Source organism: Colletotrichum spaethianum (assembly GCF_022836535.1).
Source record: "Colletotrichum spaethianum MAFF 239500 DNA, contig05, whole genome shotgun sequence".
Classification (NCBI taxonomy): domain Eukaryota; kingdom Fungi; phylum Ascomycota; class Sordariomycetes; order Glomerellales; family Glomerellaceae; genus Colletotrichum; species Colletotrichum spaethianum.
Window position 1 is genome coordinate 584,204 of NW_026054775.1, and position 17,943 is coordinate 602,146.

General features: G+C 55.3%; 8 protein-coding genes across 8 annotated transcripts; 4 read left to right on the forward strand and 4 right to left on the reverse strand.

The window, feature by feature from the left end:
* Window positions 1–154: 154 nt before the first annotated feature.
* ColSpa_02703 (uncharacterized protein) lies at window positions 155–934 on the forward strand (the record flags this gene model as incomplete). The annotated part of the gene is made up of 1 exon (XM_049268915.1): window positions 155–934. The coding sequence occupies one exon, from the start codon at window positions 155–157 to the stop codon at window positions 932–934; it is 780 nt and encodes a 259-aa protein (XP_049124872.1).
* A 2,297-nt stretch (window positions 935–3,231) lies between these two features.
* ColSpa_02704 (uncharacterized protein) lies at window positions 3,232–3,594 on the reverse strand (the record flags this gene model as incomplete). Its single annotated transcript, XM_049268916.1, has 2 exons — window positions 3,232–3,338; window positions 3,417–3,594. 2 exons carry the CDS (start codon window positions 3,592–3,594, stop codon window positions 3,232–3,234), a joined length of 285 nt encoding a protein of 94 aa, XP_049124873.1.
* Window positions 3,595–5,840: 2,246 nt separating this feature from the next.
* Window positions 5,841–7,114, reverse strand: ColSpa_02705 (putative oxidoreductase; the record flags this gene model as incomplete). Its single annotated transcript, XM_049268917.1, has 2 exons — window positions 5,841–6,603; window positions 6,663–7,114. The coding sequence occupies 2 exons, from the start codon at window positions 7,112–7,114 to the stop codon at window positions 5,841–5,843; spliced, it is 1,215 nt and encodes a 404-aa protein (XP_049124874.1).
* Window positions 7,115–7,502: 388 nt separating this feature from the next.
* On the forward strand, window positions 7,503–8,410 carry ColSpa_02706 (putative oxidoreductase; the record flags this gene model as incomplete). Its single annotated transcript, XM_049268918.1, has 4 exons — window positions 7,503–7,688; window positions 7,738–7,899; window positions 7,952–8,322; window positions 8,371–8,410. 4 exons carry the CDS (start codon window positions 7,503–7,505, stop codon window positions 8,408–8,410), a joined length of 759 nt encoding a protein of 252 aa, XP_049124875.1.
* A 1,393-nt stretch (window positions 8,411–9,803) lies between these two features.
* ColSpa_02707 (negative cofactor 2 complex subunit beta) lies at window positions 9,804–10,714 on the forward strand (the record flags this gene model as incomplete). The annotated part of the gene is made up of 3 exons (XM_049268919.1): window positions 9,804–9,825; window positions 10,285–10,544; window positions 10,607–10,714. The coding sequence occupies 3 exons, from the start codon at window positions 9,804–9,806 to the stop codon at window positions 10,712–10,714; spliced, it is 390 nt and encodes a 129-aa protein (XP_049124876.1).
* A 491-nt stretch (window positions 10,715–11,205) lies between these two features.
* Window positions 11,206–11,928, reverse strand: ColSpa_02708 (uncharacterized protein; the record flags this gene model as incomplete). Its single annotated transcript, XM_049268920.1, has 2 exons — window positions 11,206–11,708; window positions 11,877–11,928. The coding sequence occupies 2 exons, from the start codon at window positions 11,926–11,928 to the stop codon at window positions 11,206–11,208; spliced, it is 555 nt and encodes a 184-aa protein (XP_049124877.1).
* A 467-nt stretch (window positions 11,929–12,395) lies between these two features.
* ColSpa_02709 (pre-mRNA-splicing factor 38) lies at window positions 12,396–13,196 on the forward strand (the record flags this gene model as incomplete). The annotated part of the gene is made up of 1 exon (XM_049268921.1): window positions 12,396–13,196. One exon carries the CDS (start codon window positions 12,396–12,398, stop codon window positions 13,194–13,196), a length of 801 nt encoding a protein of 266 aa, XP_049124878.1.
* Window positions 13,197–13,428: 232 nt separating this feature from the next.
* On the reverse strand, window positions 13,429–14,918 carry ColSpa_02710 (glutamyl-tRNA(Gln) amidotransferase subunit A, mitochondrial; the record flags this gene model as incomplete). Its single annotated transcript, XM_049268922.1, has 2 exons — window positions 13,429–14,847; window positions 14,892–14,918. 2 exons carry the CDS (start codon window positions 14,916–14,918, stop codon window positions 13,429–13,431), a joined length of 1,446 nt encoding a protein of 481 aa, XP_049124879.1.
* Window positions 14,919–17,943: the final 3,025 nt, after the last annotated feature.

A 17,943-nucleotide genomic window follows, 5' to 3' on the forward strand; every position in this document is an offset into this window, starting at 1 on the left:
AACCCGGATTCGCGAGGGAAAGATTACACAGACGACGACAAAGGAAGGGAAACAATATCCCACATCTATCTATATATCGACCACCACCAGCGCCAACGACATTCTGGCTAATCATTGACTCGACGCAAGTCTCAATCATCACAAAAACTTGACGATGCTCGAATCAACACCATGGGCCAACGGCCAGTACTCGCCATCCACCAGCAAGGGCAAACGCCACCCCGAAGCTCTGCACACCCGCAAGCCTTCCCTCAGCAACTCCGTCTCCAGCAGCGACTCTTCATCAACACAATCGACCCGGTCGACGGGCACCGTCCGCCACACCCGGATTCTCGACTTCGACCCTCTCTCACTGCACCCCACGTTCCACCCGCCACCAAGGCTCTATGAGCGGCCATTCATCCACAACTCTCAGGCCATTGAGGACGAGGTCATCAACTCTTACTTCTCCAGCCAGGAAGCCGCGGCCGCAGAGCAAGCCAAGGCTTCCTTCGCCGCCGCCATCCCCAACATGCCCGCTCCGCCCGTCGACTCTCCCCGGACGCCCTTGGAGCAGCAAAGTCGTTCCCAGGAGCACGCCGCCGAGGGCGACGACTACTTCCTCTTCAAGGTGCAGCAGCACATCGCCGCTACCAGGCCACAGCTGCCCCGCTCCCACTGGTCCGAGTCGACCATCAACACCATGGCCTCTGGACAAAACGACGATGACGACGAGGACTCTTCGGAGAACGGCAGTATCTCCAGCGAGGAGCGGCCCGTGCGGGAGTCCCAGTGGCAGAACTTTTCTCACAAGCGCAATACGCCGCCTAGCGTGAGACGGCCGCAGATGAAGTCACTCGATAGTGTAGAGGATTTTATCAAGCGCGGCGGATGGAAGAGGCGGGGCATCGTCTTTGAGCAGGAAACCAGCCGGTCCTCCAACACACTGTTCTAAGGAACACGCACTCAACTCCAAAACACCTTTTTCCTTTCCAACTATCTTATGGGATCCCATCCATCATTTCAAAACGGGTCAGCAACACCAACAACAACGTTCACTCTTGAACCTTTTCCTTCTCAACACTTTTACGGGAGCGACAAAAACGGCGAAAGATACCTGCTGGGGGGTTTTACGGCTTTACGATATACAACACAAACAGCGGGCGTATTCTTTTCCTTGGTGCTTTCGACTTTTTCCTCTGAATTTCCAGCAAGCCTTACTCAAACTTGTTCTTTTCTTTTCTTCCAGGGGTCCCTTCTCGGATTCTGAGATTCTCACAAACACAAACACACACACCCACACTCGGGTTCGTTCCGCTTCGTGTAAGACTATGCACTGTTGGTCAGGCACCTATAGGTGGTGCACGGGCGTGGGAGGAGTTACCGGGTTTGACGTCATTTCCACGGACGTGGGCTGTCTTTTGGGGTACACACCACAAAAAGGGGATCCCTTTTTTTTTCTCCCTTTTTTTTTTCTTCGCACGCGCACGCACGGGCAACTGTCTACCAGGGGGGGGGTATGACGGGTACGGTTAGGGGACTGGGGGGGATGGACCAGGAACAGGTTTAGGCGGGCGGCCTTTCAGCCAAGGCAGCATATATCATACCATCACCATCGTATTGTAATTTTATTCAACAATCTTAAAAAGAAAAAAACCTGGCAGTATTTCACTGCCGCAAGCTCACTTCGCTCACTTCTCTGGTACCGATGCTGTGGATTATGATACGAGTTGGGGGGGGGGCTGTGATGCGGTTCTGCCATACAACTTTGGAGGCTAAACAAGATGGATGCCATTCTGACTTCACAACCCGTCAACGGTTGATCACACTTTTTGTGATTTGGAGATCTCGTCTCATGCCCAGGCAATGCCAAGCTTGTCCCCGGTCCGTGTCTGACGGGCACCAGTGAACCGCAGGACGAGAGAGGAAATCGTCTGCAGAACTGTTCGAACGATGGGGGGGAAGGTTCTGCGGGGACGGGCAGGCGACTTAGTCAGTTACCCCCCCTGCTCGTTGCCTTTGGGCGCACATCTCTAAACCGTCCCATCATCCCCCCCCCCCCCCCCCCCCGACCCGATGATGATTCCATAGCGCTCGTTTCCGCGGTGTTCCTTGCCTTACCTTTCCGGCTGCTGCAAGGTACCGGAAGCATGTGCAATGCACATGCTGCTGGCCCGCCGCCTGACATTTCGCGCCCCCACAAGCCCGGATCCGAAGAGGATGTCATACGATGTAGAAGCCACGAGGCCTCGGACGTTGATGATACTCTGGAATTGCCACCCCCATTTTTGTCGCGATTCTTCACCGAAAAAGTCGGCGAGCGCAACGCAAAGGAAGCCTTTCACATGGCGCGCGGAGGTGTCTTCCAAAAGCATCCACCAAACGAAGAGAAGAGGAGGCTAGCTGGAGGGCGCGCTCAGTAGGCCCGACTCTCCTCTTCCCACCAGGCATTCTTCTTCTCAGCTGGGTCCCTTCCCGCCCCCGTTCGTCAGGCGGACATGAGCCGAACTGTCGAGAAAGGAAAATAAAATAAAAACTTCGCCGTGGGGCGCGGGGGGGGGGCTCGATGGACTCGTGCGCAGAAGAACAAAGAAGATGCCGGCCAAGCCCGGAGAACCTCTCGCGGCCATTCCCAAAAGGCTCGGCCTGCGGGCTCTGATTGGGCAATTGGCACCACCACTACGCACCACCACCACCCCCATCATTACTCTGCAGATGGACCAGAGGGGAGGAGAGAGAGAGAGAGAGAGAGAGGGTTACTCTCACCGTTCCCGCGCCGCCCGGCCAATTTGTTATGATTTATGGCGATGGAGACGCCAGACGATTACAAATAATTTGTGCTCACTCGTACGCTGGCGTCTTCTGCAGGCCTAGGAAAAGCCCAGCGGACAGTTGATTAGCGTCGCTCGACCGGTCCCCCACGTGGGCGCGGGCCTGGTGGCGCAGCGCAGCCGCTTTCGTCAATGATGCCTTGCCGACTTTTTTTGGACCGGAGCACATGGTGCTGCGTAGCTGCTTCCGGGTTGTTGGTGCTACGCTGCGGAAGTGCTGGGGAGGCTGTGCCTGAACAAGACGGAAGCTTGGGGAGACAGATACGACGCGCGCGAAGCTCCGGTAGAGTTGGGCTTCTTTAGGCAATCCATGAAACCTAGTTTGGGATGGTACGGCAAGGTAGCGAGCTTGAACAGAGTTTGGCATGGCCGGGGAGGGGGAATGAATTATCCAGTGTCCAAGCTCCCCGAACAAACCTTATCAAGTTTGATGACGAGCAGCTCGTGACAGCGTCTCGACGATGCCCTCCACTTCCCTTCCCTTCTCGTCGAGGAGGTAGTCGGGCTGCATGTGGTGGTGCCTGGTGCCTGGCGCATATCGCGATTAGCCGCTCCGGGAGGACTTTTGTCGGTGAGACACGTCCTCATCGGTGTCAATAGTCGTACCTTGGGCGGAAGCGTGGCGCGGCAGCGCTAATACGTAGCTGGCCCAGCCCATTTCGGATCCAGGAGACCGTTTGCGCTTGTCAAGGGTGCATTCGGTGTCGAGATGTCGCGAGAAAGACCCAATCGACGGGGCTGAGGGCGCACGGCCGTATCCCGGCAGATGGACGGAGTCGGCCATTCTCAGCTTCCCATCTTCCAGCACCCGGGTCGGTGGATGGGGGGGGTGTCCCATTGGTGACTCAGCAGTTACATGGACAAGTCCTTGAAAGTGAAGCAAGCGTGCCTGGATTCACCGCACTAAACTGGAGGGAGCGGTGTGGACGGTGATCTTCATGTTATCGGGTAGCCGAAGCCTTGGAAACCAACAGCTCCCAGTCACGACTTCGTCCCAATGCGGATGACTTCATCTCGTTCCAGCCCGCTGGGGTCGACCCGCTCTCCGCTCAGGCACCCAGGTCTTCCGCCCGTCACCAACACCGGACGGCGGCCAAGGCCCGAGCAAAAAGGTGATGGGTGGATGACAACGGGAAACGGGATATTGCCTGCGCGACTCGTGACGGCTTCCCAGGAACGAGGGCCGTGCGCCTCCCGATGCCTCAACGCTGACGCATCATTGTCGTCGAGCACGGCAACTTCTCCGGCGTGCCCTTGTTTTGCGGGTTCCCGGCGGTTCATGGAAGGAAGGAAGCATGAATCACCACTGTGGGAGACGAGACAAGAAGAACCCGGATCTACTGACGTGTAGAGGCGGGAATGTGCTAATTCGGGAACTATAGAGACAAGAAAGGATGGGGTGAGACGTGCGAGGCTGGATTGTCGCGTATGCGCTGCTGTCCTGTCCGTCCCCTTGCTTGACGTGTGGCAAATTGCCTTGTCTCGCGGGTCCGACATGCGGACTCGCAACTTTCAAGAAAGCATTCATGGTGTTCATGGTTTTCATGGCCAAGCTTCCCCCCCCCCCCCCCCCCCCCCCCCCCCCCCCCCCCCCCGGCCCCAGCAGCACGCTGCAAGGAGCGCTGGCTCCGGTGCAGAACGAAGCCCGCGTTTTGGGTTGTGTCTCCCCCAAGGCGTCGACAGGGGATACGAATTGGGACAGGTTGCCGGCGAGCAGAAGTCGATGAGGGATTCACTTTTGAGTGATGCAGATCAAGTGGTTCACTGGGCCCAAACTATCGGTTTCACCGACGCAGGTCCAGCGCGGCTTTCTGTCTGATGGGAGCCAATGAACCAATGAGCAGGGGGACGGGTTTCAACCCCGTCCAACATCCAGGAACAGGGAACGAGGAAAGAAGGAATACCTACACTAAAGAGAGAGACACCGAGGAAAGATGGACATACGGACACATGACGGAAGCTCAGAGCTCCGGACCGGGGGAGGGAGGAAAAGAAACGAGGTCTTCGGCGGACCCTACAGAGAGGTACTTTGCTGAAGCTGACCAACAGCGAAGCGGACAGCCGGGACACGGCACAGGTTTGCCCAGCGGCCCAGGGTTTTTGGGGGGTGCCAATGTCCGAGCAACCACCCAGGTTCTCCAGTAATTAAGCTACACATTGGCTTCCTCTGTCGACCCGATTCGTGCAGGAAATTTTCTTGCTCGCGTTCCCTCTTTTTCCTCGTCAGCTCGTCAGCATCCTCTTTTGCTCATTTCGTTTGTTAGCCTCGTGACACGCGAACCGCCTCCCTGGTCGACGACCCATAGTTCCTCTCCCTCTCTCTCTCTCCCTTTGCTAGCTTGCGATGTGGATCGGGTAGCAGCACTTTGTTAGCCTGGGCGGCTATTTCTGGGTATTGGGTGAGGCCAAGGGTTTTTATTTTATCTTTATTATTGTCATATTTCACCCTTCTTTTCTCTCCATAGCGATTTACGAAACCGAGCTGTGGATACGGTTCGCAGAACGACTGAGCCCACCATGTAACTTTGCACAAGGAGGCCGGGCTACGAATAATACTACATGCCAATCTCGTCCCGCCTTTTTTCTTCTTCTTCATCATACACACGCCCGTATTCGTAAGCCGCCGTGTGCGCCGACCAAGCCGCGCCGTCCCATGCCCAGGTGTTTCAGCCGCTGAAGAGGGTGCGCGCTCCCGCGTCGGGGACTGGTCGGTGCTCGCAGCTGCACACCCTCCCAGAGGACAAGCGCCGCGGCATACTTGGCCAAGCATCGTCATGGTCGTAGCATAGGGTCGTTGGGAGGGTTCATGGCATTACAGTGGCGATGTGGATGGGAGGTTGATCCTGATGTCGGCACACCCACCGACCCGGTAAGGGGGAGGCGAAATTCTCAGGAAAAAGGGGAGACGGGTTCCGTCTGCGCGTCTGAACGGGCTTGACGGCCGGCGCCCCCACGGTCGTCACGGTTCATCATCGCTCTTTTGGCAGCGCGCCCGCATGATGCTGCCGAGTGGCTGGCTTGACAGAATTTTCACGTCAAGGCCAGCCTGGAGATGTCGGCGCTTAACTTGCGTCCCTGCATCAGCTCGGCCATGACCCGCCCCGTCCCGAGACTCAGACTGATGCCCCACGGCCCATGCCCCGCCGCGAGGAACACCCCGCCATCGGCGCCGGCGCGTGTTGACACTCCGCCCAACCGCCCGTCCGGGACTCGGGTCAATATGGGCGCCCCCGAAGTCGTCACTGGCCGGAAGCACAAGCCCTGCCTGACGACCTCGAGCTCCACACCGCCGCCGTCGACGATGCGCTCCGCCGTGCTCTTGAGCTGCGCGATGGCCTCGGCGGAGACGGGTGCCTCGCCCGGCAGCGGTGGGAGGGGAATGGACGAGTTCACGCCAGCAATGTAAATGTGTCCTCCGACTCTCGAGAAGAGCTCCGGCGAGAACCCCGCGCCGTCGGTGCTGAAGATGGCGTGACACCCCGGCGGCTGCGTCTCACTTGACCGGGAACGCTTCACGACGAGGGAGTGGCCTGCCAGGCTGGAAACGGGCACCTCAAGAGATGCGCCCGGGAACAGCTGAGAGAAGACGCGAGGCGACCAAGCACCGGCGGCGACGACGAGGCGGGTGCAGGGCACGTCGGTCTCGGTGGAGGACGTCGTCTCACCGATGCGGACCGAGGCGAGATCGCCGCGAAGGTCGGTGCTGACGGAGAGGACGGCGGCCGGGTGGTGGAGACGGACGCCGGCGGACCGGCACTGGTCCAGGAGGAAGTGGCAGAGACGGAGGGGATCCCTGGGGACGGAGTCAGGTTTCATGTACGAGCTGCACGAGTCACTGGGCATCTGACGCACACTTGGCCCGTGGTGTCCGCCTCCCCGATTATTTGGACGTCATCGCCATGCTCTCTGCGCAGCCACGGCGGGCCGTCGCCAGGAGCCTCACCATACTCAACCACGTCGGCTCGGCTGCCGCCGTCGCGTAGCCAGTCGGCATCCCCCTTGCTCGTCTTTCCCGGTGCGGCGGAGTGACTAAAGGTCGTGCTCGTCGACCACCCCCATTTCTCCCTGCCGTTGTGCTCTTCAGCGAGCTTCCTGTGTTCGTCGAAGCTCAAAGCTCCAAGCGCCGCGGACGCGGGCGAGAACCAGTCCCGCGCGAGGAAGCCCCCCGCGTACCCCGAAGCCGAGGCGAAGAGCTCCGGCGAGGCCTCGACGAGATGGATCGTCGAGCCGGGCTGGTGGTCTGCGAGGTAGTGCGCGATCGAGAGGCCTATGATCCCGGATCCCAGGATCACTGTGTTGCTCATTTTGAACCGGCGAGTCTCTCACACTTTCGAGATATCGAAACGATGACGTTATGGTGTTGAGAGCTCCTCCAGCTTCCCGTCCTGTGCGTTTGGAGAACAGAGCTGCCGACCCCGCCAACCTGATAAGATAAGGGAGCTGGTGCTGCAACCTCCCCCACTCTGCGACACTGGACACACTGACACACGAAGTGGTCCACTGCATCCATTGGGAATGGCGCAAGCTTCCCGCTCCATCTTTTGCTGTGCAGAGTTTGAGAGAGGCCTTTTTCTTTCGCATTGCGTCTGTTCCGTCGGATTTGCTCGGAAACAAAGTTGCTTACACAACTGTCTCGCAACGTCCCGAAGCCCCCGTGTAAAACAAACCACCCACCACCACTCACAATACACCATGGCCTCCAAAGTAATCATCGTGACCGGCGCCAGCCGAGGCATCGGCCTGGCCATCGCCCAGCACCTGCTCAAGGATTCCCACAAGGTCGTCCTGGCGGCGCGGTCAAAGGACCAGCTGGAGGCTTTGAAGACGGCCCACCCCGGGCAGGTTGAGTATGTTGCTGGTGACTTGGGTGATCTCAAGGTGAGCTGTGATGGACGTCATGGTCTAGGACAAGACTGACGGGGCGCAGACCATCCCAAAGATTGCCGAGGCGGCAGTCCAGACCTTTGGCAAGATTGATGGCATCGTCATCAACCACGGCGTGCTCGAGCCCGTCACCCGTCTGGCGGACTCGTCCATTGAGGAATGGAAAAAGGCATACGACATCAACGTGTTTAGTGGGCTCGCATTGGTGAGGGAAAACTCTGACTCATATTTCCGATCTTATCTAACATTCACATAAGGTGCAAGCATCTCTGCCCGAGCTGCGCAAGTCCAAGGGCTGCGTTCTCTGGGTTTCATCAGGCGCGGCTACGGGCGCGTACGCCGCATGGGGGGCTTACGGCACTTCCAAAGCCGCCATGAACCACCTCTCTGCGCACTTGGCAGTCGAGGAGCCCGATATCACGAGCATCGCCATCAGCCCCGGCCGCGTCGACACTGCCATGCAGAAGGTCATCCGCGACACGGGCAGCGGTCACATGGCCGAGAAGGACCACTCTTCCTTTGTGTCTGCTTTCGACAAGGGAGAGCTGTTCAAGCCTGAACAGCCTGGCAACGTCATGGCGCGGTTTGTGGTCAACCCTCAGCACGACCTGTCTGGCAAGTTCATCAAGTAGGTCACATCCCCCCGGCAGAGCGACTGTTGCTAACCCGATTGCAGGTGGCAAGCCGGCGAGCTCTCGGCGTACCAAGACGCGTGATTTGTTCACTAAAAGTCCAATGTTAGCAATTGCTCTTTCTTCCTGAGCTGCAAATAGAAAACATTGATAAAAAGATGCCTCAGTCGAAAGATGAAAAGCTCATATTTGATTCCACATTGTTTATTCAGGATTAGCATGGAATATGTTTCATCATCATCGGCAAACCCGCTAGGGTGAAGAGAAGGAAAATTCTGCGCAGTTGCGACCTACCTTGAACATGAAGCCTGTGAGCTTGTATCGTGAGCAGGAATTACTCGTCAGCCGTTGCGTTGTTCCGCATCCACCTGAAGCCAAAGCAAAGCAAGTCAGTCTCGCATACACGTATTCCAGCCGTCCAAGAATGTGCGATGGGTGAAGCAGATGCTCAGTGTCGAAACTTCTCCGTCATGGAATGTCGGTATTTGATAGTACTTTATTTTGGACATCATCGCTTGGAAGCGCGGGTGTGCGCAAAACAGGGAGTTGGAAGGGAAGCTTTGGCATTGGGCGCGCTTACTTTTTCCTATCTTAGGTTTCCGTTAGCATTGGTCGAGCCAATTGAGCAAGAGCAACAAAACGTGAATTCATGGTGATAGATCAGAGAAGTCCGTTTGGCTTGGACGGTCATTCACCACTTTGAGGGGAGTTATTCCTCGTAAGTTTGGGGCGACAACAAGGCTCATCATTTCGGTTTGGAGGGGTAAGGGGATGGGGAGCGGGAGAGGGAGTAACCTACCAAAGTCAATCCGGCACAGCAGAGCCGCCATCTCATCTGCTCCGAAATAAGAGCGCATGGTGCTTTTCAGGCTCTGCTGTTTGGTGATGTGAGAAGAAAGAAGTAAGGCATCGTGGAATATTTCCTCTTTTAAGGTGCAGAAAAAATTCGGAGTGATTGGGAGTTGATTGGCCCGTGCGGTGCGGAACCACGGATACATCTTTCGCCGACCGACCGGTGCCTGCCTGCGCCCCACTGCAGCGGGCCACAAGTGTGACCTGCTGGAATTGAACGTGCCAGAACTGTGGCACCGTGGCTCCTGCTGCTGGCGGCGGCGGGCGCGCGCGGGGGGGAGGTTCAAATGCAGTTGATGTCCCGCATCCCAAGGAGCATAAAAGACCCCACCAAACACACACAGCAGCCGGCGCGCGAGCCACACCTTTCGAGTCCCGCGATGCTTCACATGTCCACTCCGCTACAGCATTTTTCACCGCCAGCCATCTCCGTATAAGTTCGTGAATCAGCCGGATCCACGGTCGCCCACGCACACCCGCACTTCACTGCGCCCGACGGCCAACGCAACTAGACGCCGTCGTCCGCGGTGATCGAGAAAAAGCGACCGACTTGTCAGCCTGGTCACTGTTTTATCTTCGTCTCATCCCCGTTCTAACGCCGTCGCGCTCATCTCATATCGCAATCATGTCGGATCACGACCTCGCGGGTAAGTGAGGCCTCATTTCCCAACTCACCCCCACCTCACCTCGACCCGTCTCCCATTTGGTACCTTGTCGGCCTTCCAGGCATTCAGTGTTGCTGCCCATCATCGACGCGTGTATGCTCTCTAGGCTTCACCCAAACCCAACCCTCATGCTAGGCGCCATGTAAAAGGCACCTGTTGCCAGCCTCGTGGCCGCATAATGTACCCTTTCATCATGCACACCCCAGCGACCATGGGCAACAAAACGGAGAGATACTGGAAACTCCAGGACTGCCAGTGCAGTTCGCATTACCCACTCAGCTTGCCTCTTGAACTTGATCGCTGACAATCATCATAGGCAACGATGACTTGTCCTTGCCAAAGGGTATGTACTCCTACCCCGGAGCCGTTACGGAGAGACTCATTCTCCATCGCGCGCTCCTCGGCCTGTCTCATAAAGCGAAATACTAACAGCTGTTTCAGCCACCGTACAAAAGATTGTAACCGAGATTCTACCGCCCTCCGCCGGTGTCGCTTTCTCAAAGGAGGCCCGTGACCTGCTCATCGAGTGTTGCGTCGAGTTCATCACCCTCATCTCCTCGGAAGCCAACGAGATCTCGGAGAAGGAGGCCAAGAAGACCATCGCCTGCGACCACATCACCAAGGCCCTTGAACAGCTGGGGTTCGCAGACTACGTTCCCGCTGTACTAGAGGCGGCCGCCGAGCACAAGGAAGTGCAAAAGGTATGTCCGCACTCTTTGTCTCGAACAAATCTCCACTACCCAAGTGCTAACATGTCGCACAGGGACGTGAAAAGAAGGCCAACAAGTTCGCCAACAGCCAGATCCCCCTCGAGGAGCTCGAGAGGATGCAGAGAGAGGCGTTTGAGGATGCCGCCAACCGCCACGCTTAGAAGGGGAGGTCATTTGGAAATGAGCGTTTGCTTCGTTTGATTCGGCATGGAAACGGCGTTTAATAAGGTACACAATTACTGGGACTTGAGGAGGACACATGATGTGATTTTCACCACGCTGACGAATGCATGAATCCGGCTCAAGGGGCCGTTTGGAGAAGGGAGCGGGGTTTTTCGATAGGCGGGGTCTTGGGACGACGAACAACTCGTTCGGATAACATGAACTCATCGGATAGTCTCTCCCGCACACATCAAATGCAGACCTCATGTGAATTTGGTCTAGCGTAACACTGACACTCGTTTCTTTCGTTTGCTCGTAGCCCCAATGGGCCGCCTATCTACACAAAGTATACATGATGGACCAAACCTATTGATATCATAAACATCCCTCATAATCAGCTCCCCAAAATAATAACGCCATAGATCCCACATATATCTAGGAAACTGCAATCGTTGTACCCGATCCGTTTCGACCCATCTCCGAGTCACCTTTACCACAGTCGCCGCTGATAGTAGACCCTCTCCTCACTTTCTGCCAACCGCTTCAGTTCCTCCTTGATCAGTCTCCGCCTTTCGGCACGACTGATAGGCTTTTGGTTCGAGGCCTCGGGGTCCGGGTTCTTTTGGTCTTTAACCTTCCAGCCCTCGATGTTCCTCTCCCTCTCGCCCATTTTCTCCAGGTCTTCCTTGCTGACGCCACCATTTTCTTCCTCGTCTGACGGAGCCATCATCTTCTGCCACATATCGGATGTCCATCCCGCCGCCTTCTGACCAGCCTTCTGCTTTTGTTGTTGCTGCTGCTGCTGCTGCTGCCGCTCTGGCACCGTAGGATTCACCTCGATGATGATCTGCTCCTGCTTCTCCGCTGTGACATCCTTGAGGTGATCGGGCACGTAGTATGACGCCTTGGGTGAGGGCCGCGACTCGGGCTTGATGGCTTCGCGCAGCTGGTTGAGGGTTCGCTGCTGGATTACGTAGCCGCTAAGGAACAGGGCTGCGGTACAGGATAAGACTAATAAAGCAGATGTGCGTTTGCAGCAAACGGGGCCTGCGGCTCACGTTCGCGCAGGACGCACAAGGTGAGGTTAGCCGTTTGTTCTCTACCTCTCTCATTCCCCGGGAGTGCGGGACTGGAATGCGGGAACGGAGGGGCGGGTGTTACCGATGGCAGAGGAGATGAGAACCGAGACTTGGGAGGAGGTGAGGAGCACCATCGCAGCTGTGGACTTTTTGGGAGATTTATGGCAAAATTTGAGTGTTGACAACTAGCAATAAATTCTGTAGATATTTCAATAATCCTGATGCTTTGAGTTTCGTTGATGCCGTCGTCTTTGCTCCTTGATCCAGTGCCGCAGTCGCCAGATGCAACGCGGCGTGGGTGTGAACTTGGAAGTGGGCTGTTTACCCAGTTGGCACGGCAACAATCGATAAGCGCCGCCAATTCGCCGCGAACCTCCAACTTTTCCCCCTGCGTCACACCTGTTCGGACCGAGAGAGCTACTGTCGCAACACTGTTACCCCACCACCCGAGAGAGCTATTCTTAACGCATCGCGATTCGTCTCGTTTGCCGAGTATCATCCCTATCAAAGCTTATCACGGTCCAAAATATCGAGTAGCGAGCGGCCGACCACCCACCCAACCACCCAACCTCCCAAGACCACCCCGAGAGACGCCGCAACGATGAGCAAACCCGACCTCGTCTACGCCGACGAGCGGCGCTTCCTCGACGAGCGCGGCTCCTCGGCCTCGCTGGCGCCCAACGGCGAGAACCCGGCCACGATCATGGAGAAGGCCGTGCGCGAGCGCATCATCGATTCGTACTTTTACAAGGAGCAGTGCTTCGCCGTTAACGAGGCCGACATTGTCGACCGCGTCGTCGAGCATGTAAGCTTCATCGGCGGTACCTACGGCGTCACCCAGAAGCCCACGCCTTTCCTGTGTCTGGCCTTCAAGCTGCTGCAGCTCGCGCCGTCAGACGAGGTGCTGGAGACGTATCTCAAGTTTGGCGGGGAGAAGTTCAAGTACCTGCGCGCACTGGCGTGTTTCTACATCCGCATGACGAGGAAGGCGAAGGACGTCTATCTTCTGCTGGAACCGTTCTTGGAGGATCGCAGGAAGTTGAGGAGGAAGGGACGACAGGGGACGAGTCTGACATACATGGATGATTTCGTGGACGATCTCTTGACCAAAACGAGAGTCTGCGCGACGAGTTTCAGGGAGTTGCCGAAGAGGTCTGACCTTGTGGACCTGGATGAGCTGGAGGAGAGGATCAGTCCGCTGGGGGACATCGATGAGCTGCTGGAGGAGGAAGAGGAAAGAGAAGCCAACGAGAGGGAGGCCAAAGCAAGGGAGAACGGCGCGGACGAGTCTGAGGGAGAGATTGCAGAAGACAGAAGTGACGATGGCGAGCCGATGGATGTGGAGAGACGGTCGAGGTCGCGATCGAGGTCAATATCAAGAAGCAGGCAACGGTCTCCTTGATCGAGCGATGCTAGCCGAATATGATACCCAGCGTTCTGCCCCGACGAGGGCAGACGCGAAACCAAATGGAGGCAGCTTTTGCGTGCACCGGCGGAGTCCGTCGTAGTGAATATTGTGGGTATAATTCATCCTAGTGTACAGTTTACAGATAGCGGCCTTTGCGCCGTTTATGTGATCTCTCACAGTTGCTTGCTGCGCAAGCCAACATTTGGTAGTCGTACTATCACGAGCGTCATGAAGCAGACAGCTGACGCAAGAGATCCTTGGCCACACTGAGCAATCTCCTGTCGTCCCAGTACTGGCCGATCAGCTGAAGCCCCGCCACTTGGCGGCTCTCATCCGCATCCGCATCATGTGACTTAATCTTCGTCGGGATGCTGATGGCCGGCAGTCCAGCCAAGCTCGCTGGCACGGTAAAAACGTCATTCATGTACACCTGCACTGGCGTCTGGCGCTTAATCTCTTCAATCCTCGGCGCAAACGTCGGCGCCGTGGGACACAGCAAGAAGTCCACCTGCGACGGCCCAAACTTATCCTGCAACTCGACCTCGTCCCTCATATCGCTCAGGTCGAACTGCTGTTCGTCGTACAGCGGATTTTCCAGTCGGAATACGCGGTCGAAATCACGTTGCACGAGCTTGCGCACCCGTTGCGCCTGGATAAAGTAGTTGTCCATGGCCTCGGAGCTGAGGCTGTAGGAGCCAAGAAGGATGCGGCGCTTGACCTCATCGCCGAAGCCGAGGCCGCGCGTCTTGGAGTAGAGTACCTCGCCCGCGCCGTCGCTGTCATCTCCGCGGGTTCCGTAGCGGACTCCGTCGTATTTGGCAAGGTTGGAGGAGGCTTCAGCGGGCGCAATAACGTAGTATGCCGAGAGGGCGTGCTTTGTTGATGGAAGGGATACCGGGACAACATCGATCCCGGATCGTTGGAATATCTCTACAGCGTCGGACCATGCGGCTTTGATTTTAGGGTCTAATTCTTCGATGTTGTACTCCAGGGGGATCCCGATTCTGAGGCGGGAACGGCGGTCTGCACCTTGGCTCTGTTGCTTCTTTCTGAAGCTCTTGGAAAGGGATGTTGGGTCCTGGGCGTCGTGCTCTCCGTCGAGGCCGGTGCCGAACAACAGATCCTCGATGACGCTCACCTCCCTCGCAAGCAGGCCAACAGTATCGAGAGAGTTCGCATACGGTACGACGCCGAATCTAGAGAGCATGCCGTATGAGGGCTTGTATCCCACAACACCACAGTATGCCGCAGGGAGACGAATCGAGCCGCCCGTGTCTGTTCCTAGCGCAACGTCCGCCTCGCCCGTCTGCACCGCAACCGCGCTCCCTCCGGAACTTCCACCTGCAGAAGTAGCGACCGATGATAAAGGGTTGAGCACCGGCCCATGTAGCGAGTTTAGGGAGTGAGATCCCATTCCAAACTCATCCATGTTCGTCTTGCCGACAACATGGGCGCCTCGTTCTCGGAGCTGGCGCACAATGGTGGCTTCGTAGGGGCTTTTGTGGGAGGAGAGGATGGCCGAAGAGCATGTTGTCGGAAGGCCTTGGGTCGCAATGTTGTCCTTGACTGCTAACTTGAATGATTTTCTGGTATCGGGATCCGGAGGAGGAGTAGTTGTCGTTGCATCGGAAGCTTCTAACGGTAGCTGTCAGCTCTGGCGCAACTGTAGGACAGTAGGGCCTACTGTACCTGTCCGGACAAAATGGTTGAAGTCATGGTGCGAACGTCTTTGTTGACGAGTCAATTGTTGGATCCCCTTTCGGCTCATAGACCGGAGGCGCACCCGCGAGAGTTTGACGTGGGAGGACATGGGGCTTCAATTGCCAACTTCCAACGCTGGTTCTTGCAGCAGCAGCTCCGTCACTTTTGACGGGAGCTTCCTGTCTCGGTGAGCTTCGGACCCAATTCGCCGACCGACGGAAGATGACTAAGCTGGTAGGCCCACTCTGGAACTCAAGCTCGGGGGTTCATCAACAACTCCCTTCCGTGACCGAAATCGACCGGTCCATCTTAGAGTAAGTGAGGAGCTTCCTACCATAAACCGAACACCCTTATAACATGATGGATTTATCATAGACTCGACTCCTCTTGCTTGTGGAACATATCATGTTAGTTATCTGACTAGCCAACGGTCTTAACTCAGGAGATTGGTTTGATAGCAGATAAAGCATGGTAAGGTCGCTTGTTGTTGAACAGGAGACTGTTGTGTATTTCTGTCTGCCACCTGGTCACCGCAACCTGAGAAGCGTCAACACTGCATGTATTTATAACCTGCCATTAGGGCGCTTCAATGTAATATACTTGGTTTTCACGTTCGGGGCTATGGACGTGCGAAATGAGCCGTGTGAGCAGGTCGTTAGTGCTGAAACAGGATTCAGGCCATGTGTCTGCTCCGTCTCCAATGTGCTGTACTAAGTACAAATAACGGAGTCACCTATTGTCTTTCACCCATGTCCCACCCAAGTTTGCCCAACTCTTAAGATCGGGTTGAGACGCCGCTTTTCTTGCCCAAAAAAAGCTGTGCTCTTGGGAGGAGACCAGTGGTTGGTCATAAGATGATAAGGAACCAAGACTCGTATGGAGGACCTGAGTTCCGATACAAATTCCATGCTTGCGAGCGAAACTACAAAGTGTCATCCTTGGCACAGATGCCAAAGAAGCAACTGTTGTTATTGTTAAGTATTCTAGAGCATTCACATATGCGGTTGGGAGCGACAATCGGTATGCTCACTCCTGTAAAAAAAAAACTCTTCTTTATCGCAGAAACCTCAAAATGGTGATTTAAGCTCTTCATGATAGTCTGAGCAACTTCAGTTATCTTCTTATTATTCAACCAGATCCAAATGGATCCTCGTTCATTGTAAAAATAGACTACGACTCGAAGAACCCAAGCCGAGATGATGTATCAAATCTATGTATCAAATCTATGTATCTATGTGTTCATCTAATCTAGCTTTCTATCTCTTTCTTGTTCACAACCGTTTTATGAACGCTTTCGCCACGAGAGAACAACTCGCGGAAGGTCTTCGCATTTGATCCCCTCCTCTCTTTTTCAGTAAAAACGAGGCCTGGATGGCCAAACGCAAGAGAAAATACAGCTGATACCATGACACTACATAATGTTAGCAGCCTTTCAACAGTTGGTTACGGACAGGGTGAAGGCTTACGCAGATTCCAAGGCAATGAACAAGGTTTCGTCTCGAAACCATTCGCTGAAGTAACCGTCGTGTAATTCCACAATGCGATAAGCACATCGAAGAAGAATAAGAAATGTACCAAGGGAAAGGAAGAACAAGTACACCTTGAGTCTTCGACTCATTGGGCGCCTAGTTTTTGAACGAGTGTACGCGATCATGTAGTCGGCAAACAAGGCGCAAAATACCAGTAGCGAAGCCACTTGCAGAATCAATCCGGCTAGTGAGACGTCGACTCCCTGGTCCACTGCCTCCTGGGTTGTGCTGACAACAGATACTGCGCCACCTACAGCCTGTAGAACGAGAGAGACTATGTCCAGCGGGATGAAGGTCCAGTAGTAGAGGCGAGGAGAAAAGCGGGATATCGACGGATCGAGAAAATTGATTCTGAACAATAGATTGATCAGCTTATGCACGGCTCTCTGGGACATGCAATCATTAATTACGTTTGAGATAGGAGAACGTAGATGGCGGCCGAGAAGAATACCGGGGCTATTGTGATGAAGACTGCCAAGGCGCATTAATTTCTTGTTACACTTCGAGGCACTACAAAACCCAACGAAACTCCTTACTGGATGGAATGACTTACTGATTTGCATGAGAAACCCTATAAAGTCAAATGGGTTGTCGTGAATAATGAGCCTTCCCGCATAACCGACGATTTCCAATACGCAACCGCAAATCATACTGGACATGAATCCCCAAGTTTTCCACTTGATACCTTGGACCACATGAACAATTAATGCCAAGGAAAAAAGTGCGATGAAGGTGCTGTTCGCAGAAATAAGAGGTTGGTATCGAAGGATGCTCGCTTCTAAGGGGCAGAGCTCAAGCGTGCAGTTGGCATCAGGCCCGAAGGCGATGAGGCCGTCAGGTAGTGTGGCCATGGAAACGCAAGATGATTAAGAAATAAATAAGTCTGATGCCCTGCGTAGGTGATAGTTGTTACTAAGTTCGTTGTTGGAGACTCTTGGACCTGGCGAAATCAAATGTTGAAAGCTGACGAAAGCATCTATCATAGGTGCCATATAGCGGGCTTATGAATGCCAGCTCGGTTCACTGGACGGGGGAAAATGCCTGAAGCACTGTTGTCCCGATGATCCGTAGGAACCGGGCCGGTCGGGTGTCCGACACGCAAATTTAGCCTTAGCAAAAGCTAGCCTACGTTATGGCGTCAGAGGGTGGCTTAGTTGCATTCTAGACCCGCTGCCGTGTCGTGTCACCCGTCGCTCCGATTTATCTACCAGCAATCCAACCGCCAATCCGAAAGTTCCATTGGGGTTGGACACACAGGTTAATAATAACAAAATCCAAACCTAGCATCCTCAGAGCCCATGAAATTCTTCTCAGATGCTTCAGCACCGAAGATAATGTGGGTGCCCTCGTGATGACGACGCCAGGTCCTCATGCTGTGCTAACCTCCCATCCATTAAGTAGGACTGATCCCAATTCTCCAATGACCAGAATTCAGAGGACAAGGGTGGTTCCCTCCGGTGCGCAAACAAGAACTACCACGGCCGCGGGCGTGTCCGGAGCTAGGCGCGGGC